Source organism: Bidens hawaiensis, unplaced genomic scaffold, assembly GCF_021521415.1.
Source record: "Bidens hawaiensis isolate Kalapana, Puna unplaced genomic scaffold, B.hawaiensis_p1.1 tig00022925_1, whole genome shotgun sequence".
Taxonomy (NCBI): Eukaryota; Viridiplantae; Streptophyta; class Magnoliopsida; order Asterales; family Asteraceae; genus Bidens; species Bidens hawaiensis.
Window position 1 is genome coordinate 305,554 of NW_027493589.1, and position 23,121 is coordinate 328,674.

The following is a 23,121-nucleotide window of genomic DNA, read 5'->3' on the forward strand; positions in this document are numbered from 1 at the left end:
TATGCAAGATTTGAATAAACAAGTTATTTGACTTGGAATTGTGTGTTTCGATACATGAAGAAATTAAGGCTTTAATTGCCACCACCTGCTTCTTAATATCGGTAAACGAACCTTCTTGAATTCATGTGCACTTATAAGTTATATTATAAATTTATAATTTACATATATGTCATTATGTCATGCCCATAATTGTCAACATGATCACATGTTAATGGTTTTGTGAATTCCGTGACATAATAATATTCCAAATCTGATCATGATGAAATAATAATATTTTCAGCTAGCTAGTAAATCTCAAGGTGAAGAAGAAAGTTATTACATCAAACATGTCATCTTCAAACTCACCATGTGCCGCTTGCAAGTTTTTACGCCGAAAATGCACACAAGAATGCGTGTTTGCGCCGTACTTCCCACCAGACCAGCCTCAAAAGTTTGCAAATGTGCACAAAGTGTTTGGTGCTAGTAATGTTGCTAAGATCCTTAATGAGCTAAACACCACTCAACGAGAAGATGCGGTTAACTCATTGGCGTATGAGGCGGATGCAAGGCTAAAGGATCCGGTTTATGGATGTGTGGGATTAATATCGGTTCTTCAACACCGGTTAAAGCAAGTTCAGATGGATTTACATAATGCGAAAAGAGAATTAGCTAGTTACATGGGACCTTCTATGATGTTACCGGTTTTGAATCAAGGATTTATCCCACAAATCCAAAATATGCCTTCGTCGTCCGTGCCAGTATTACCGTATAACATGCAGTCCATGCTGGGCGTGCCAAGTGCCAGGTCCTGGAAGCTTCCGGGACCCACAGCACGCCCAGATCATGAACCCACAACAACAACATCAACAACAACAACAAGAACAACAACTGATGCTTAGAAACTACGAGCATCAGCAACAACCACCACCACCACAACAATAGTCGCTTGATCTAGTAAGATTTAGCGGTGGGTTGGATATTGCGGCAACTGGGCAGGTGACTGGGAGTGGGTTTAGCCTTATGACAGCTCCGGCGGCCATGTCACCGCCTTTAGGGTTAACTAGTTCTTATGTTAATAACATGTATCAAATCCAACAGCAGCCGCAGCCACCGCAAGAAGTACATGATCATCATCACCTTGATCTACAACCGCATCCGCTGTTGATCCAACAAGAGTCTCAGCAGCCACCTCCCGCAACCGCTAGTGAGGAGGATAGGAGTGTTGCTCCTTCATGTTGATTTTGATAATAATAAGTTAATAACCATCTTCAGCTATTCTAATTCATATATTATTAAACTTTCAATGCAGGTAATTAATTAAGCTTAATTAATTTCTCTTTACTGTTATATTGATTGATTAATTGTTTTGTTTTATGCTTATTGGTGAATTAGAAATAATGTTAATTTGTGTTATCAAATTGTCCTAACCAAAGTGTAGTTTTAGGTTTTGGCATGTTAGATTGACCATTACATAACATTAATATTATAACACTTTTTATGCAATTATTAATTTACTGTATATATAGAGATAGATTCATGTATATATATAGGGTTTTGCTTTGCTTATACTTAACAAGGTAAAACTTGTTAGGTGGGATATAAGATGATCCCTTACAAGGGATTATTGATGTTATCTTTAACAATTCGAACAACTATTAATTTTTTCCTTAGAACGATCATTCGTATCACTAACAGGCCACAGACCCATCCGATAATCTCAATTCTCCAATTTACGATATTAATTGTGTAGTTGGTTCCTTCTTATTTGATCATAGTTTTTATAATTACATACACCCTTCAAAAAATAAACCTCATCACATCTATAATACTGTTTTGCAGTTTTTCAAGTTGAAAAGAGAGAAGTACATGCATTTAGATTTATGGAAAACTTGTAGTATTCCTTATTTTTTTCTCTTGAGTTCTATTTTTTTTTATTATTATGTAAGATTATTAATTAATCTAATACAAAAAAAAAAGACTATCTGCCCTTGCTATAAAGAAATGTTTCAGTTAAGTTTGGGTAGGAAAATGAAGAGAGTGGTTGGATTTATATTCATCAAGATTACACTAAAATGACACATTTAAGTTTTGAGCTTTTGCCCTATTTTTCGTATCCTTGAGAATACGCGTACCTTTATTTCTTCAACTACCTTATGAAGGTTTTATCGTTTCGAGTCTTTCAAATAAACCACAATGACATGTAATGATCACATAAAATAGCTTATTCAATGGTTTGTCAAAGTGTAAGGAGGTAGGAAAACTAATTAATTCCTTACACCTAGGTTGGACATGTTGCCAAACAAATTTCGCAAAATAACAAGAGATGACGGAGAAGGTGATTCGTTGCATCTTTCGACCCCTTGCACTAAGGAAATCCGATGAACCTATGGTTGTGCGTCTCTTTTTAGCGGACCTCTTTGTTAGTAATTGATTCGAAGTTACCCTCCAACCGAAGACACCCACATTTTTTATGGGATCTAGTTCGACACATATGTTTGTTATCATTCGACCGGCCATCTATCTTTGTCGTAAGAGCTTATTCATTCCACTTTCCTTTCAAGGAAGAGTTTTTTAAGATCAATGAAGGTGAAGGAAGAGGCCATAGAAGTTTAACAGCTTTGTTGTCCCTTGCTCCTTTCATGTCGTAATTATTCTTCACACCACCCTCACATGCGCGCGCGCACAAACACATCGTTAGTTGAAGATCTTGAAGATCTTTTATAGGGTTTAGTGGGGATTGAAAACATTAGAGTTTTTTGGACCGATCCTATATCTCTTATTCTGGACCGTTTATGTTTTCTTGTTCTTTAAGCTAGAAACTCAAATGTATCTCTATATCTTGTATTCATAATTTCTCATCACGAGTGTTGAAAGCATAAAGCAATAATAAATTATGCTTGCAACTCGTGGGCATAGATCACATAGATCAAACCTTCGTTCCCGTGTTTGTTTAACATATTTCTGTTGTATGATTGTATGTGTTTTGCATAACGTACATCTTAACAAACACACACACACTTAATTTTGACCAAACGGAGAAGAATTAGCCCCCTTTGAGTGTCACAAGTTTTCTCAACGTATACCTTAATTCTAATAGTAACGAACGCAATGAGAAAATGTTTTATGATAGTAAAATTTTACGAAAATGATTTGTGCTTAGAAGAAAATGTGGAATTGTGGTAGTATATTGGTTGGAAGTAATGGAATGAAGAAGGAATGGAATGAGAAAAGGAATGGAATGAACAAGTGAATGAAATGGATCATTGCCATTCCATTGTCTTGTTTGGTTAACATATGGGAATGAAATGAATAATTACCTTATGTTGTTTGGTATTCAAAAAGAAAATTGTAGGAATAAAATAGAAATAATAAAAATATTCTTGTCCCATAATACATATTTTTTTACAAAAAAAAAGGAAAAAGAATTGCCAACGGTGGTAGTGGTAGCTCCGGCGACGAAAATGGTGGCATTGGCGGTTAGCCGGATGGTTGTGGTGGTGAGGGTGGGGGTAGTAACATTGGTAGTGATGGCGATGGTAGGGTGGTAGTTAGGCAGCGACAGTAGTGGTGGCGGTTATGGTCAGGTGACGGTGGTAACGCTGGTGGTAAGGTGGTGGCGACGGTGACGGTCAGGTGGTGGTAGCAATTAGGGGTGAGCATGGTTCGGTTCGGTTATTGGGTGAAACCTAAACCTACACCTACACCTAAGCTATCGGTTATTTTAGAATACCAACAAATCGGTTTTCAGTTATTCGATTATTCGGTTATTTTCGGTTTCGGTTTAGGTTATTTTCAGTTTTTTTTATTGTGAGTAGACATTACCAAAAAAAAAAAGAATTAAAAAAAATAGAGTACCTCGTGCATATTGAATTCAAAATACAAAAATAGGCACGTGTTATGTGGAACCAAACAAATACAAAGTTGTTTAAGTAATAGAGTTTAAAATTCAACAACGTTCTTAATAAAAAAACTAAAGGTTTCCAAAATCTTCATTCATTGTCTTATTCATTTTCAAATGTTAGACCCAATCTTGATCATTTTCATAATCTTCATCACCATCAATGGTATATTCTTTTGGTGTTTTGTTTCTGGTCATAACATCTTAAAAAAAACATGTAGAAAACATAGGTTCGATTAATCGGTTTGGTTCGGTTTTTTTCGGTTTTCTTAAAATGGATAACCTAACCTAAACCCAAAAATCGGTTTTTCAAAAAACTAAAAAATTAACCGTCGGTTAATGCTTCGGTTCGATTTTTTTCGATTCGATTTTTTCGGTTATTCGGTTTCGGTTCGGTTAATTCGGTTTTATGCTCACCCCTAGTGGCAATGGTAGTGGTGGTGGTTGTTGTTAGGTGGTGGTGGTGTAGAGAAAGTAGGGTAAAGAAGGGGGGGGGTGGTGGGAAAGAATGGTTTTGATGGAATGGGATTCCATGTGTAATAGATGATTCCATTCCATCGAGTAACCAAACACTACGTTCTTCTTTCCCACGTAATGAATCATTCCATTCCCCGTTTCATTCCTACATACCAAACGCTACCTAAAGAAGATATCAAGTAGATCACGATCAATAATATGTTTCTTTTTCTTTTTTTTTCTCTCATTTCTAATAATAAAATACAATGTAAACGCATTAAGTATGGATGAAAGATTAAAATAATGGTCCCAAAATTCGAAAAATGGGGAAACCACACTCACATGTTCATAGATTTGACAAAAGGTAAGCTTCCGATCATCAATTAATACATGGTACTTAGAAATTATGATATTCAAATGCTAACCTCATCTTAAATAATTAAAGACTTCACATATTCAAAATAAAATTGCACGGTAAAAGTAAAACTTTCAGTGCTAAAACAGTTAAATATTTATCATGTAGAAAATGTATACAAACAGAATATTGAATTTGATAAGGAAAAACACATTAAAATTTACGTTTTCAAAAAGTATATATATAGAAAAACACAAATACATTGAGTACAGGTAATGCGGTGTGTATGGTTCCGTTTAGGTCGGCTTTATGTAATTACTAATTAGCAAGTGCATAACCTTCTCGAGCCTATTTAACAAGACCTTGGTAATGACTTTGTAGATGCTATCAAGGGGATGTATAGGCCGGTATTACGGCTATGAATTAATGTGACTTAAGGATTTATAAAATGTTGACTAATTCTCATTCAGATTATATTTGTTTTTTCAATTTTATATTTATGTTCCATTTCAAGTCAAATCCAAAAGTTAATATCGGTGAGTTAAACTTTTGTTTATTACTTTTGATAATCATTAATCAAGCAATAACTCCTAGGATTAGGATATAATAGTTAAATATTAAAAAGTTCACACGCCTTGCATGATAACAATTAACTTTCTCTTATAAAAATACATGTTTATTAAAATTAAAAATTCAAAAATGAATTTGAGAAGTAGCTAGCTTTCACTTCTTGGACATACTTTCTTTTATATGACCGCCATGAATGATTTTATAAAATAATACATCTAGCAAGAAGCTTGAAATCAAGTACACAGTCCCTCAATTTAATAATAAGAATTGACAACTAAATTCACGTGACATTAATTTTTAAATACCGTCCATATATTTTTTTTACCTAAAACAATTGTGTGCTTAATTAATATACACATTTGAAGTTTTGAACAATACAAAATTATGATGTGCCGTTGTAAAACGAACGTGCATATATAGTTTGACTATGTTACTAATTCTGTCATGCACAAGTAACAAAATTATGATAGATAGATCCGATAAGTTAATAACCTTTCTTTCTAAATCATCGGAAAACTCTCAAAGGGTTTGAAGTCGTGAGACTTAATCCGTTGAGTGTTGCTTCATCCAGGTTTAAACTCTGGAATATGACACGTCTGCAACGTCAAACAGAAGAAATTCTTAGGTGAATCGAGGGTGAACTTTTGATCACCACACCAAAGTACATGATGTCACAAGTTAATAACTTCTAGTTATGATAAAACTAGCAAGAAAAGAAATGATCAAATATTCATATAGATTGAGTTGAACCTATAAAAAGATAAAAGAGTTCATTAGTTATTTCCCTCACATATATCCTTTATATCTGGAGGGAAAGAAGTGGTTGAATAACGTTAATATTTAGCTGCCTATATTCTAAGTAGTCGCGTCAAGAAGAAGAAACTAATTATGTTCTGGGCTTGGACGAAGTCCTGATATGGTCAAGGTCAACATCCAGCCATTGACATAATCTAGATGAAACATAATTCTATTTGTATTAAAATAATTGATTTTAACTCACATAACTTATTAATCGGGTTGATAGGTCGTATAAAAATGGCCAAAAATGGCTAGCTGGTCGACCCGTTTAATTAAAAAGTTAGACAGACAGTTCACCTAAACACAACCTATATTAAAGAAGTTAAATATAATAACTCAAAATCTGCTTAGTTTTTGTTTTTTTATTGGTCATATGAAAAGTTGCATCAGCCGGTTAAAATCTAATCTAGGCTGAACCCGAATAAACTATAACCAATGAACCCTAACCTGATGAACTAAAAACCCGAGTGCGATCTATAGTGAGTTGATTCGGTTAACGATTTTATTTATTGAGTTTCGGGTCAATGGAAAAAACCCGGGTTGGTAATCGATATGTGACTATTTGTTTTTATACTTGAATAAATTCACGATAGAATATTAATTAGCATTCAATGGATTTTAGTTACATATGAGCTCGATAGAGGTACTAGAAGTATATATGTACCGAAAATACCGATATCGTGTAGCGGTAGCAATAATACTTGATACGTACAATACCGGTATCAAAGGCAAAATTTGAGATTATACCTGTATTGTTCGGTACCGATAAATACAAAACCAAAAATGACGAGTAGTGAGATCCTCAATGGTTAAAGACAAGTCAAACATTTGTACTAACTGAATGTAAATTGTTGGTGATCTCAAATAATATATTTAAAAACTTATACACTAAAACTCTAAGGGCGCGCTCGTTTCACGGAATGGAATGTAATTGGAATTGAAATTTGCGTAGGAATTGGAATTTAAAGGAATTGGAATTGGAATATAAACATTCCCATAGGAATGGAATTTGCTGGAATTGGAATCCCAAATTCCATCTAACGTGTTTGGTTGGCTAATGAGTTGGAGGCAATCACATCCACCCACTCTACCGACGACCCACAACGTTTTTGGACGATCCGGCCCGCTGATGATCCGAACCGCTTCCACCCGACCCGACCCGGCCCACTTTCGTTTTCTTTTGTTTCGCTATTTTTTCCAGTTTCATTTCGGTTCATTTTTTTGCTTCAGTTGGTTACTTTATTAGGTTTTGTTCCGGCTCGGTTTCAATTTTTTCGGTTCGTTTAGGTTGGTTTTTCGTTTTCAATTTTCTTCGAGTTCGTTTTTTTCTTTTTTTTTGCTTAGTTTTATGGGTTTCGGCCCGTTTCGGTTTTTTTGGTTCCTTTAAGTCGTTTTTTTCTATTTCTGTTTGGTTCAAGTTCTTTTTTTTTTTTTGCTTATTTTGTTCAGTTTTTTCGTTTTTTGTTTGGTTCAAGTTCGTTTTTTTGCTTATCTTGTTAGTTTCTTGAGTTTCGCCTCGTTTCGTTTTTTTTTTGTTTTGTTTATGTTGTTTTTTCGGTTTCTATTTGGTTCAAGTTCGTTTTTTTTTGCTTATTTTGTTCAGTTTTTTGGGTTTCGGTCCGTTTCGTTTTTTTGTTCATTTTTTTCGGTTCCTGTTTGGTTCAAGTTCGTTTTTTTGCTTCTTTTGATCTTTTTTTTTGGGTTTCGGCCCGTTTCGGTTTATTTAATTCCTTTATGTTGTTTTTTCGGTTTATGTTTGGTTCAAGTTCGTTTTTTACTTATTTTGTTCAGTTTTTTTGGTTTCAGCCCGTTTCGTTTTTTGTTTGGTTCAAGTTTGTTTTTTTTGCTTATTTTGTCATTTTCTTGGGTTTCGGCCCGTTTTGGTTTTTTTTGGTTCGTTTATTTTTTGGGTTTTATGTTTGGTTCAAGTTCGTTTTTTGCTTATTTTATTCAGTTTTTTTGGTTTCGGTCAGTTTCGTTTTTTCTGATTTGTTTATGTCGTTTTTTTGAGCCGAACTGACCCTGGCGTCAAACCGAACACAAACTGGCGCGGGCGTCAAACCGAATGCAAGCTGACCCGTGGCGTTGACCCAAACGCGACCCGACTCGGAGCACTGAGCTGAAAGCGCTAAGACTCGAAGCGTCGACCTGAATGTGAACACACCCGAAATGTCGACCCGAGCGCGACCATGTTAGTCGCCCAATTGAAGATTCCATCAAATTTACTTGAATTCCTTAACATGATGGAAGGATTTAGAATCCCTTTGTTTAAAGGAATTTGAAGGAATTGAATTCCAATTCCAATTCCTTGTCAACCGAACACACCAAAATGGTATTTAGATTCCAATTCCAACGAAACAAATACATCATGTCATGGGATTTTAATTCCAATTCCTTTGAATTCCCACGAATTCTGTGAAACGAACGCGCCTTAAAAGTCAAATTCTAAGTACAAAACTATAAACAATTGGTAAACATGTCTATTACTCCCATTTACTTTTTTTATATTTCTGCCAATCATTAAAAGCAAAAGTAGTTGTATGTTGCACTTTGAAAAAGTCAAAGTGTTTGACCTTCCCGCGTTAATGTATCAACAACTATAACTATAAATACTTAATAAACAAACTACAAATCGATGTCACTTCTTCTTATTAAACGGAATATATAACGGCCGAACAGCGAAGCCGGAGCATAATAACCCGAACACCGGCATAGTTCGCTCGTTATTGATTCTCTGAGTTGAAATGCAGTGGTTGTATACCACATTTTCTTCATCTTCTTCTTCGTCGTCATCTTCTTCTAATGATAATATTCGTACGAATCACAAGAACCTCAAGGATAACTACGACGTAGTTCAGGCCTCATTCTCCTTGCCTCTTCCTGATTTAAAATCTCTCATCAAGCATGAATTAATCGCGAGTCAGAAATGTAATAACATTCTCCCCTTGCCCGAATATGCAAATAAGAAATTTGCGTAAAAAAGCCGAACCATCGGAGCTAGTCACGCCGATTCTGAACGACCTCCAGGGTACGATTTAAGTATTCGTGGTCTTTTATTGTTTTATTATTGATCAATAGCATTGCTATACCATGGATGATATTTGTGCCGGTATAGTACTAAAAAGTACGTAATCATTTTTTTTGGTTTGGTACCATTGAAAATGCCGAAACTCAATGGTACCAATACCGAAAAATAAAAATAAAAAAATCCAGGCACCGATTGAGTTTGATTGGTACTGGTACACGTATTCACGGTCTTTTATTATTTATTATTTATTATTGATCATGGATGATATTTGTACCGGTATAGTACCAACATGTACGTAATCATTTTTTTGGTTTGGTACCATTGAAAATGCCGAAACTCAATGGTACCAGTACTAAAAATAAAAAATAAAAAAATACAGGCACCGATTGAGTTTGATTGGTACTGGTACTCGGTAAAAAATGCTCATCCCTAGTTACTGTTCCCGGTAATTAATCGCCTAAATAATTTGATTATGTAGGGCAACTTAGATCTTAATCACTTTTACCATATTTATTATTTCAGGATAGCTAGTCAAGGTCATTCAAGAACACCAGGTGTTGCATATTATTATCAAACTATTACTCAAAGAAGTATGCATAACTCATTTGTTCATAGTCCAAATGTTACTCGACCTGACCGCAACACCCGAGTCCACCAGTTGCCACTCCCTCCAGGAGCTGCAGGACTTGCATATTCAACTTCCTCACCACAAACCATTTACAAACCTGATTTGGCGGCAAAGACACCGAGACAAAGTCAATGGAAAAAGGGGAAACTTATAGGTCGCGGGACGTTTGGAAGTGTTTATGTTGGCTCTAACAGGTCTGTGAACATTACATGCCTAGTGTTTGTGAACATATGGTGCATAGACTGATATTGTTTCATGTTTTATTAGAGAGACTGGAGCTTTATGTGCAATGAAAGAAGTTGAAATACTACCAGATGATCCTAAATCCGCAGAGTCTATAAAACAATTACAGCAAGTAAGTATATTTTTGTAATCTGTTAAGTCTTTGATTATACATGAGTAAACTACGGTTTTCGTTCCTGTGGTTTGTCCAAATCTACGGTTTTAGTCCAATAGTTTCAAATTTGTGATTTTCATCCCTGTGGTATCATTTCACTTGCAATTGAACCCTAATTCATTAACCCTGTTAAGTCTGTTTGTTAAACTCATCAGTGTGCCCCTCACGTGAGGGGCGGTTTTGTCCTTTTTCTCCTTAAATAAACCTCAGTCCAAATTCACAAGCCCCCTCACGTGAGGGGCTGGAATGCATTTGGAAAAAAAAGGACAAAACTGTGAGGGGCTGATGAGTTTAACGAAAAGACTAAACGGGGTTTATGAATTCGGGTTCAATTGCAAGTGAAATGAAACCACAGGGACGAAAATCGCAAATTTAAAAACTATTGGACTAAAACCGCAGATCTAGACAAACCCCGCAATTAACTCATTGTACATATTTGGGCCTTTTGGTTAGTATTCATATCTTTCTTATTCTCTTTTCAGGAAATTGATGTTTTAAGTACGCTTAAACATCCAAACATTGTACAATACTATGGTAGCGAAATCGTAAGTTTTTTAGACTTTTTATTCCTTGTTGTACTCAATATATACTTATATGTTTGGAAGCAATAGTAGATACTTTACAAAAATGATTAAACACATGTAGGTTGAGGACCGGTTTTACATATATTTGGAATATGTTCATCCTGGTTCAATCAATAAGTATGTTCGTGATCATTGTGGAGGAATGAGCGAGTCTATTATACGAAATTTTACACGACATATTGTATCTGGGCTAGCGTACTTGCATGCACCAAGGCCATACACAGGTAACCGACTAACCATTACGTGTTTTATTGTGTAATGAAAGTTGATGCAACTAGTTATATGTTATATACTTATATATGCGTCTTTGAACACAAATGCGTTTTGTAGGGATATCAAAGGGGCTAATTTGCTAGTTGATGCTAATGGTGTTGTGAAGCTTTCTGACTTTGGGATGGCTAAACATGTAAGACTCTAGCCACTAGGCCTGTAAATGAAACGAACGTTCAGTAGACAGTAGACTGTTCGTGAACCATTAAGTAGGAAGTTTGTTTATGTTCAACATGAACAAAAACTTACGTTCATTTAGTTAACCGAATGGACACTAACACATGCCTCGTTCATTCATTTATGTTCGTGAACTGTAGTTTAGCTCAATTCGTTTACGTTCGTTGTATGTCTGTTAGTTTATGCTTGCTTAAGTTTGTACGTTTACACTCGTTAATATTATTTAAGCTTTTTTGGCTTAATACAACTTAGTATATTTGTAATAACTTTTTAGACCCAACACATTGGTCTTCACATTATTTTCTACTAGTTTTAGTTCAGTTATGTTCGTTCATCTATGTTCGTTTGTTACCTTCATGAATCGTTTGTATATACTATTAATAAACGAACATAAATGAACACAAACATGTTCATTTTCTAAACAGGCGAACACGTCTAAGAAAGCCTTGTTCGTTTAATTATTAGTGCTCACTCATTGTATTCAAAGACGTCCGATAGTTATTGTATATTCTAATGAATTAGTTACGCGAAGCACATACTGAAACTTTGATCTTGTTGCACAGCTAGATGGACAAGTTATTCTTTCTCTGAAAGGAAGTCCATACTGGATGGCTCCAGAGGTATTAATATTAATATTAATATTAATATTGATCATTTAATTATTGATTAAATAAATTTGATAAAATTATTAACATAATAATCTAAACTGCAGCTCTTTCAAAGTGAGCCACAAATAGATGGTAATCCTGATCTTGCTCTAGCTGTTGATATATGGAGTTTGGGCTGTACAATCATCGAGATGATGAACGGTAAACCTCCTTGGAGTGAGTATGAAGCGGTAAGCAGAAGATAATATTATTTCAGTTATGTTTTTGAATTTTAATTTTAACTTAAATCTTGCTCTAGCTGTTGATATATGGAGTTTAGCGGCGCAGCTTGTTGCTCGCTTACCCTTATCCAGATGTAGCTTGGTTTGTGTTTAATGTTAACATTTATAATAAGAAAGGCCAACATGTGATTGCTATTAAAAAAAATAAAAAAATAAAAAAATAAAAATAAAAATTATGATTCACTATTTGATGTATAATGCAGCCTGCAGCAATGTTTAAGGTTATGAAGGAGAGTCCGCCGATACCTGAAACAATGTCACCGGATGGTAAAGATTTCTTGCGCGGTTGCTTTATTCGGAATCCGGCTGAAAGGCCAACAGCTAGCATGTTACTTGAACATAAGTTCTTGAAGGTAAGTTTTATTATAAATCATCATCATCATCATCGTACTCAGTATATCCCACCAATAGCAAAGCTATGGTAGGGTCTGAGGAGGGTAAGATGTAGACAGCCTTACCTCTACCCCATGGGGATAGAGAGGCTGCTTCCGGTGAGACCCCCGGCTCGATAGTAGTTTTGCATCAAGCCTTGGACATATTACATAAGGCACATAGCACTCAATCATCGGGACGCCGGCTGATTGGTGCATGTACCCTTGTCTTTCGGCTATCAACGCCACCACATGATGCCTAATTAACCTTCCATCACTTTTAACGTTATTTTCACAAAATTAGTAAAATAACGTCAAAATTAGTGCAATTTTACTTTTGCCCACCCGAGGGTTCACACATATATACATTATATGCGCGCACCACAAGCAGGGCACGTAAGTTTTATTATAAATGATTATGTTATATACACTTATAAACTACAAAATTTCAGTACCATAATAAGTTATCCTAACATTATGTTATAAACTTGTAACAAAGTTTAAATAGTTAGTTTCATTTTTCTGGTGAAATACATAAGAGAACATTCAAGATAACAGTAGCTCCAATTATTATTTTATGGATTATTTGTGAATGCATTTATATAATGTTAGGATAACTTATTATGGTACTGAAATTTTGTAGTTTATAAGTGTATATAGTATAGATCTTAGTATTTCTTGTATTGTGTAACCTTAACCCCGACACACTTATAATCCATTTAACCCGAACCAGACTTGTTTCACCCTTTTATCTAAACGAGCCAAACATGTGACGTGTTGTAATGGTTATAAACAGGTTGGCGGATTGTAATAAATGAGTTAAACGGATCGTGAACGGGTTGGCCTGATCAAATACATATATTTTTATTCAAACTTCAAATGGGTGCCAGGTTGTTTAAGTAAACGGGTTAAACAAGTCTACCTGAACACGACCCTATATAATTAAATGGACTAAATAGCGCGTTTCTCAAAAGAGTTTATAGTACAACCCAAAACCTGATTATTTTAATTTCGTGTTTCATGTAAGACTCTTGGACTAAATCCTTTGTTTTTAACTTTCTGTCCAGTATGTATATATACACACATGCATGTATTATATATATAAAGTGTGGTAAAAACCGCTAGTCGGTAGTCAGGGCGGTGGGGTGGGGACAAACGATTAATCGGGATTAATCGAGATTAATCATATCGGACTTTAATGTATATTTTTCAGTTTTATATATGCACGCACACATTTTTATATGTAATTTTCATCTTTATACATACACAAACATATTTTGGCCGGAAATTGGCCGGATTCTCGCTGGAAACCGTCGGTTTTTGTTGGAATCTCGCCGGAAACCCCGATTTTGGCAGGATTTGATCGTTGGCCGATTAATTAGCCGACTAGCCCAAAATTAATCAGTGAAGTGGGGACTAGCGATTAATCGAGGATTAATCGGTGCCTAGTCGGGATTTTTGCAACACTACACACATACTTGAAACTCTTAAGCAGCCACCAGCCCACCAAGGGATAATTCATCTTGATCCAAATATTCTATTAGAACACCGAAATTCAATGAATTAGGCTTGTTTGCACCAAAAACACATATAAAACAGCCACTAGTATAGAGTGTTATCCTATTGTCTTGAACTATCAACTTCTTTATGCGTACTAAATGAGCACAAACTCCACTTTAAACCTTCATCTTAGTATCCAAACTCAAAAGTGCATGTCACCTTGATATTGACTAGTTCCAAACTATTTCTAGTGGCACACCCACTGTGTACATTAGTACATAAAAACATCTATTTAAACGCCTCTTGTCTTGCCATATGTTCTAAGTATAACTCTAAATATCAAATTCTTGTAGCATACTAGATATGCATTTTCCAACTATTAATCCTGTCCTTTGCCTTTTGGTTTTTTAACCGTTTGTCGTATATGGTCAACTCGATTACAGATTCTATGATTACAGTTGTCCTAATTTGACAAAAAGCGTGAGGTTCGGTGTCTGGTCTGCTATGGCTAACGATACCAGAATGGCTGCCTCGCTTCTTCGCCTGCATTTTCATGACTGTATTTCTAATGTAAACGTTTCATCATTATTCATTTTTGTGTCCTTTGGCAATGATTTTATTAAATATTATTTTTTATGACTGTAACTGTAACCGAATAACTGGCACTACTAGAAAAAGAGATGTTTTTCTACAACTGATTCGTAGGAAATTTGTTGGAAAATCCAGTTTCTAACAGTTTTCCAACAAAAAATTACACTGAAAAAACACATAATTGAAATCGTTTTTAACCGTTTTCCAACAACTTTTTTTACAAAATTGCTACAAAAACATGTGGTCGTAAACTTCCTACAATTTCCTACAAAAACTATTTTAACTTAACATAATGTTTATTAGATAATATTGTAGCAAAGTTGGAGCTTATTTTTTTGTTGGAAATCTGTTGGAACCACTTGTCGTAGAAAATTTGTAAGAGATTTTTGAGAGAAAATGACTTTTTTTCTAGTAGTGTGGTTCTGTTATGCAAGTTCTGAATTCGGTTATAAGTGCATAACCTGTATTAACTGTTTTTCTTAAAAAATGTCAATTCAGTTAAATTTGGTTGAAATTGGTTTGCTTGATTTTTAACTTAAAGTGAACCGAGTTCTTATTCGGTTCACTTACGCACTTATCTTATTCGGTTAAACTGAATAGACAAAAGCCGAACCGATGAACACCCTTATAGATTACTAGTGCAAGCTTGATTTAAACCTAAGACCTCTACTAGAGGGACTAAATTAAACATTTATTTGTGTCAGGGATGCGACGGTTCGGTGTTGCTTGACGAGACTAGCAGCTTCAGGAGCGAAAAGGACGCTGAAGAAACACTAACCGGACCCCGGGCAGATTACTGGTAACCTGGGGGTTAGATGTTTTCCACGAGGGGTGAGACCCTGAGAAGATGGTTCTTCTGATAACCTGCAAAACAGACCGTGAGCTTGTCACTGAGAAGGGGGGGGGGGTTCCTCCTTGTGACCACCCTCCGGCGTGAGAATCAGACTAGATTGCTCTTTAAATATAAATGTATATTAAGAGATTGCTAGAGCAGATATCAGGTATAATATGATGATACAAGATAAGATATGATGGTCATACCATTTGTGGTATTTATAGCCGAATGTAGGTTTCCAAGGAGGTGTGGCCGGCTGCAACAGTGTTCCTGTTCAACCAACAGTAGCCTACGCACGTGCCCTGCTGGTAGTTGGTGGGTAGGCAGCGGCTGATAATGACCAGGCCTGCTGTATACCATTCCTTTTCCACCAACTGCCGGCTACGCACGTGGTATGACAGGAGTTGGTGAGTAGGCAGCGGCTAATAGTGACACAGTACAGGAGCATGCTGCTCGCCATACTGTTGTCAATAAGCTGTCGTATCTTTAGTCAGATCTTTTTCCCATACCTCGTCAGGTACAGTACAGAAGATCTTCCCGTATCGTACGGACTGGCTTATTTGGGCAGGAGTATTCCCCCTCCCGCCCTTGTGCGGGATTGTTCCCGGCTTCGCTCATTCCTTCAGGTGACTGAGTGATTGAGAGCTAAGTGCCTTGTGCGTGTAGCCTTGCTGCGCGGGTGGCCTTCCCTGATGGCTTGTATCCGAGGCTGCGGGGACAGGCGGAGTCCTTCACCATCGGGAGGCATTTCCTGCGGGACCAGCTTGCGTACTGCGCGTAAGGACGTCACGTCTCTGAGCATGGTTGGTCCTGCGGATCCAGTTGGTTTCTGCGCAGACGTCCATCTTCAAGGTGAGTCTTGCGGGTCCAACTGGGCTCTGCTGGGACCTACCTCTTCAAGTCCCCCCAGTCCAATGTTCTTCTCATGAGTGTTTAATAAAGTGAGGTGAACTTTTGGACTTAAGCAGAGGGTTTTGAAAAGGGTTTTTTAAGGTTTTCCATGTGGATTCCTCCCGCGGAAGTCCTTGTCACTTGCAGAAATTCCCGAGTTTCCTGCTTGGTCTTTGGGTATGATGCGGGTAGGTCTGTAACCTCCTCGCAAGTCGGGAGCGTTGAGTCCCACTTGTGTGGATTCTCCATGAGGTTTTGGTTGTTTTGAACATAGTGATCAATTATGTTAAAACCACCAATTCCATCCTGGAGTTTCAAACAACGTAGTTCTCGACGTTCCCGCTATGCGGGGATGTTATTCCCGTTTCCGTAAGCATTGCCCAGAAGATCCTTCTTGGTTTCAATTCCCAGCGGAGTGCTAGGTATGTGAAGGGTTTTGCCTTAACACTGTACCCGCGCTCGTCTTACGGTTACTTTACTTCCAAGGTATTCCTGGCGTCAATTCCCTGCGGGTGTTAGGTATGTGAAGGGTTTTGCCTTAACACTGTACCCGCATCCGTCTTACGGTTACTTGTTCGCCAAGGTTTACTTGGCTTCAATTCCCTGCGGGTGCTAGGTATGTGAAGGGTTTTGCCTTTATACTGTACCCGCATCCGTCTTACGGTTACTTGTTCGCCAAGGTTTTCTTGGCTTCAATTCCCTGCGGGTGCTAGGTATGTGAAGGGTTTTGCCTTAACACTGTACCCGCATCCGTCTTACGGTTACTTGTTCGCCAAGGTTCTTGGCTTCAATTCCCTGCGGGTGCTAGGTATGTGAAGGGTTTTGCCTTAACACTGTACCCGCAGCCGTCTTACGGTTACTTGTTTGCCAAGGTAAGGGGTATTTTCCCGCCTATTATTTGATCTTTTTGAATTTTGAATTTTGAAATTCGAAAGGTTGGTGAGGATAAGAACAGTCCAAACATCTGAAACGTCGTGCGACGGTTTCTTCTGACTGTGTCAGGACGTGCAGGAAGTTATGGTGACGTGACAGTACATGGTCATTCCAGACGCTTTTTTCAGGCGCGTGGGCGCTATTTTTCGGGCGCGTGGCCGCGAAATTAATGGTACGCGTCCTGTCAACAGCTGTTGCCAGCTTGCTTTTTGCCACGTGTCATAGTTTCATTGCACCTTCGATTTCTCTTTCCTCCGCATTAATTTCATCGCATTAATTGCGATTAGTATATAAAGGGGGAGAGGGTTCTTTGTAATCCACACTTGACCATACCGAGCGTAAGCTAAAGGGCGTCGAAGAGGCTGCGGCGAAGGAAGTGTTGCTTGCCAACCTTAATAAAAGTGAAGCCGAACGCGCCTGTACCCAAGTTCAAGCCGCCCTTCAAGAAGCTCTGGTTGCCAAGGAATGGCTTCTTCGAGAAGCGTTGTCTCAGGTAAGTCTAACTTTATGTCTTCACGCTTTTCCTTATAAATAGAAAAGGCTCACTTGTATTTTTCTTTGTAGGTTGTGCATCGGGTCTTCTCAGAGACATCTTACGACGATGCTATGAGCGCAGCCCTCAACGCTTCTCACGAGGATGGGGAAAAGGCCGGCTTCCTGCTTGGTGTAGGGTTCGTTGAGAAAGGCATCCCGCCTTCCAACTTCCCTTTATTCGATGTAGATACTGAAGCCATATATGACCAAGCAGTAAATCAATACGCCGCCTTCCCGCATCCGGTGGTGGAGAAGGTAAACGAAGTTGCTGCTGCTGATGATGGGCTAGCTATCCTCAAAGCTTTCCTTGAACTGCCACGCTCTACTGATGGGGCTGGTCCAAGTGGAAGTGGCCCTGAAGCCTGATCCTGAAGATCCCTTCCCGCTGCTAGGATAGATTTAGCTTGTATAGATTTATTTTCTTGTAGGCGGGTAGTTACCCGGCCATTCTTGTAATCAACCATTGTGAAATGTAAATCTTTTTGCGGGTAAGACCGCTACTTTCGTTGGGTTCCTTGCTTTGTAAACGTTGTATGACTTGCATACTTTAGTTTAAATTAGCAATTTTCCAAGTGCTTTAGAATAAGTTAACCTTTGAACGTGGTAGATAATAGGCTGAAGTTTTGCTTCCTCTTCCGTGATTGTGCGGGTAGGACCGTCACTTGCACGTAGTAGGATGGCTAAACTTTACCATCTGACCTGCGTGTAGGTTTTCTTCATCTTTTGAGGATAAGTTAACCTTTGAACGTGGTAGATAGGTGTGAAGTTTTGCTTCCTCTTCCGTGATTGTGCGGGTAGGACCGTCACTTGCACGTAGTAGGATGGCTAAACTTTACCATCTGACCTGCGTGTAGGTTTTCCTTATCTTTTTGTTAGAAATTGTCTTGAACCGTTCGACGCGCGGTTGTCAATAGGTTAGTGTTCAGTTCCCTTTTTCATGATTCATGCGGATAGACCGGTACTTTTATTTAATAGGACTGAACTTTTCCCCTTCGACTGACCTGCGTGAAGGTTTGTCGTTTTTTGGGTTTATGCGGGTTTTGCCGCCTAATCCACGCAACGACTTTCCACGTATTTATGCGGTGAAAACCGGCATATTCGTGTTGGATAAATTAACCGTTCGACGCGCGGTTGTCAATAGGTTAGTGTTCAGTTCCCTTTTTCATGATTCATGCGGATAGACCGGCACTTTCATTTAATGGGAGGACTGAACTTTTCCCCTTCGACTGACCTGCGTGAAGGTTTGTCGTTTTTTGGGTTTATGCGGGTTTTGCCGCCTTCCCCATGCAACGACTTTCCACGTATTTATGCGGTGAAAACCGGCATATCCGTGTTAATAGTTCATAAAAATGTAAAATCATCAGCGTCAACGTTTTAAGGAGAATCGTTTCCATTAGAAGTGGCTCTTGGCCTTTTCTTTACAAATTTGGAATTGATTTACATGCAAACTGTGTAAATGAGCTCCCTTCCATGCTGTTGGGATGGGAGTGCCATCGAGCCGATACGCACCTGGTTCGGGATCTCGTTCTTTACGCAGCATGTAGTCTCCACATTGAAGCTGGAATTTTATTCGTGTTTTCCCCAGCTGGGGTTCTACACGCATCAGCCTGCTCAGCGTTCATTGCGCCACGAGGTGCGCGAGCGTCCCATCTCTGACGAATGCTTCGACCATGTCCTTCACGTCTATGCATTCTTCGGTGTTGTGGCCTTTTGTCCTGTGAAAGTCACAGTATTTACTCCGATCAGCATTGTGACGATGTCGGATTATTTGAGGCTTTGGCCATGGGAGCTCCTCGGTGGCGAATATCTCGGTGACGCTTTTGGTGAGCGGCGTCCATCTGGAGTTCTTGTTGGACTGTACGTTATCCCTTCCGCCTAACCGATGCTGCAAGCCGGATGAGGTGTCAAAGTTTACCCTTGACTGCCAAATGCCTAGCTTCCGCCTTTTGTTTAATCGGGCGGTAAGGACGTTCTCTTCCCTTGTTTTTTGGGTGTAGAGGTTTGTGCTCTGCGGGAGATCTCTACCCAGTTGCTTTTCCGTTTCCGCAAAGCGTTTAGCTGCTGTCATGATGGCATCCCATGTGGATGGCATGCCATCTTTACCCGTTAAGGTGCGGATGAGCTCTGGGTCGTTCGCGCCCTGAATACAGGCAGCGCGAACAAGATCTTCGCTGATGTTACCCAGACTTAGCTTCTTCGAGTTGAAGCGAGTGATGAAGTCCAGCAAAGATTCATCTTTCTCCCGAATGCATTTGAGGATTGTCCATTGCTCCTCGGTATACTTTCTTTGCTGGCTGAAGTGTTGGCTGAACTTCTGTTGGAAGTCAGCCCAGTCGTAGATGTGGTTGACCGGTAGACGATCGAACCACGCTCTAGCAGCCCCGACCAGCGTCATTTGGAACATGTAACACCATGTAGGTTCCGTCCAACTACTGACGGTTGCCCCCGCTATAAACCTGTTCAAATGATCGTCTGGGTCAGATATACCATCATATGTGCCTATGCTGGACATTTGTTTGGCACTTTTTGGGGCGATTGCTTCCGCAATGTCCCTTGCAAATTTGGACGTTCCCGCATTTGCAACGTTTGGTCTGAATGTTTTGGAGAAGTCTCGTGAACTTCCACCTGTGCTTTTTGGTTTGAAGGCTTGTCCAAAATGCCTTCCCGGTTGGGAATCCATTTCCTTACGCTTCCCTTTTGCCCTATGGCGAGGGTTCGCGTCGGAGTCGGATTCCTCCGAGTCATCCAAGTAATCCTCGAATTCGTCAGCCTGTTGGACGGAGCGCAAGCGTTCGTCCAACTCGGCTTGGAATTCCCTCTGACGTGCCTCCGCCCAGGCCTTAACTTCATCGAGTGTTTGGCGGGGGAGTCTTGTTCGTTTCTCTAACTGGGCATCGGTGAATCCCAGTGAGCGATTATTTACTGCACTTGCCCCAACTTGGGTAGCTGGGGTAGTGTTCGTAAAATTTACTTCACTTGCCCCGGCTTGGGTAGCCGGGGTAGTGTTTGTAAAAACTGTGTTGCCGGTATTCCCCCCAGTAGCTGGGGTTGTAGTTACCGGAGTTTCTTTAACCATCTTGGAAGTTTGAAAAAACTGGAGAAAAATGTTCTAGCTTTATGCACGGATGGCGCCAATGAAGAAACACTAACCGGACCCCGGGCAGATTACTGGTAACCTGGGGGTTAGATGTTTCCCACGAGGGGTGAGACCCTGAGAAGATGGTTCTTCTGATAACCTGCAAAACAGACCGTGAGCTTGTCACTGAGAAGGGGGGGGGGTTCCTCCTTGTGACCACCCTCCGGCGTGAGAATCAGACTAGATTGCTCTTTAAATATAAATGTATATTAAGAGATTGCTAGAGCAGATATCAGGTATAATATGATGATACAAGATAAGATATGATGGTCATACCATTTGTGGTATTTATAGCCGAAGGTAGGTTTCCAAAGAGGTGTGGCCGGCTGCAACAGTGTTCCTGTTCAACCAACAGTAGCCTACGCACGTGCCCTGCTGGTAGTTGGTGGGTAGGCAGCGGCTGATAATGACCAGGCCTGCTGTATACCATTCCTTTTCCACCAACTGCCGGCTACGCACGTGGTATGACAGGAGTTGGTGAGTAGGCAGCGGCTAATAGTGACACAGTACAGGAGCATGCTGCTCGCCATACTGTTGTCAATAAGCTGTCGTATCTTTAGTCAGATCTTTTTCCCATACCTCGTCAGGTACAGTACAGAAGATCTTCCCGTATCGTACGGACTGGCTTATTTGGGCGGGAGTATTCCCCCTCCCGCCCTTGTGCGGGATTGTTCCCGGCTTCGCTCATTCCTTCAGGTGACTGAGTGATTGAGAGCTAAGTGCCTTGTGCGTGTAGCCTTGCTGCGCGGGTGGCCTTCCCTGATAGCTTGTATCCGAGGCTGCGGGGACAGGCGGAGTCCTTCACCACCGGGAGGCATTTCCTGCGGGACCAGCTTGCGTACTGCGCGTAAGGACGTCACGTCTCTGAGCATGGTTGGTCCTGCGGATCCAGTTGGTTTCTGCGCAGACGTCCCTCTTCAAGGTGAGTCTTGCGGGTCCAACTGGGCTCTGCTGGGACCTACCTCTTCAGACGCGTTTCCTAATCGAAATTCAGCTCGAGGGTTTGAAGTTATCGAAACCATAAAAGCAAATGTGGAGAAAGTTTGCCCCAAAACAGTTTCTTGTATCGACATATTGACACTCGCGGTTAGAGAGGCGGTTTTTCTTGTAAGACCTTTTATTTATAAAAATTTACTAAAGAAACATGATTTTAACAAACAAATTTCAAATAACCGTATTTTTCTAACATAGACGGGAGGGCGCTATTGGTCGGTAGCCTTGGGCCGTCGAGACGGTTTAACAGCAAACATAACTGCATCAAACACGGAGATACCATCGCCCTTCGAGTCTCTAGATAATATCATTGCAAAGTTCACTTCAAAAGGTCTTAATATAAAAGACGTCGTCGCATTATCAGGTATAGAACAAACATTATCACAAGTCTAGATAAAATTTTGTACCTTCCTCTAAATGCTTATGTTTCGTGTGAAGGTGCGTACACGATAGGATTTGTACAATGCTTCGCGTTCAAGTTCAGACTCTTCAACTTCAGTGGATCAAGTGGTCCTGATCCATCACTTGACGCATCACTTGCAACTAATTTGCAAACTCAGTGTCTGAATCAAGATGATTCGGACACTAGACTGGTCCCACTGGACGCGGTCACAACTACAAAGTTTGACAACATGTTTTTTAGGAATCTTGTGAACAATTCGAGGATTTTAAGTTCGGATCAAGCTCTTATGAATGATAATAGAACCACGGCTATGGTTATAAACTGATGTGGGCCCAAGTATTGAAGACCGGGCTATTATGTTTCTGGAGGCCCAAGATCGCGCAACAAAGGGTGGCCCACGAAAACGGCCATAACTTGGCCCACGAAGCTCCGTTTCAGACCCATTACCAGTCGAATCGAAGCTTGAGACGAGGAGCACATTGTGGCAAACGCCTACGGTGGTTTGGCCCCTGTCTGAAGCCCAAAAATGACTCCTAAATAAAGTTATGGGCCTTTTATTGTTTTTCCAGCACTTTTTATGTTTTTGTTTTTGGGTTTGTGTTTGGCCCATGGCCCGTTTTAGGACTATTTCGTATTAGAACTCTTATTTATAGTTTGGTTATGTAATTCAGAAGGACATAATTGATTTTGATAATAATTGTTTTTTCCTCTTCATTTTCCCTTAGACCTTTGGGTGGGATTTGGGAGTTTTGAAGTTCATCACGGGTATTCACTGAATCAACGTGATTCGATCTTCGTTTTGTTTATACCGCTGCATCATAAACTATAGCAAGTATCCGTTCCTGTTTGCGAAAGATTTTGCTGATTCGATGGTTAAGCTAAGTAACGTGGGCGTGCTTACGGGA

The 23,121-nt window shown here is 39.4% G+C and overlaps 1 protein-coding gene and 2 pseudogenes across 1 annotated transcript; all 3 read left to right on the forward strand.

Annotated features, from left to right (window-relative positions):
- Positions 1 to 320: 320 nt before the first annotated feature.
- Positions 321 to 1,314, forward strand: LOC143566604 (LOB domain-containing protein 10-like; annotated as a pseudogene).
- Positions 1,315 to 8,800: 7,486 nt separating this feature from the next.
- Positions 8,801 to 13,033, forward strand: LOC143566610 (mitogen-activated protein kinase kinase kinase 5-like; annotated as a pseudogene).
- Positions 13,034 to 13,182: 149 nt separating this feature from the next.
- On the forward strand, positions 13,183 to 22,541 carry LOC143566611 (peroxidase 10-like). The gene is made up of 4 exons (XM_077053264.1): positions 13,183 to 13,207; positions 21,791 to 21,927; positions 22,012 to 22,177; positions 22,252 to 22,541. Exons 1-4 carry the CDS (start codon positions 13,183 to 13,185, stop codon positions 22,539 to 22,541), a joined length of 618 nt encoding a protein of 205 aa, XP_076909379.1.
- Positions 22,542 to 23,121: the final 580 nt, after the last annotated feature.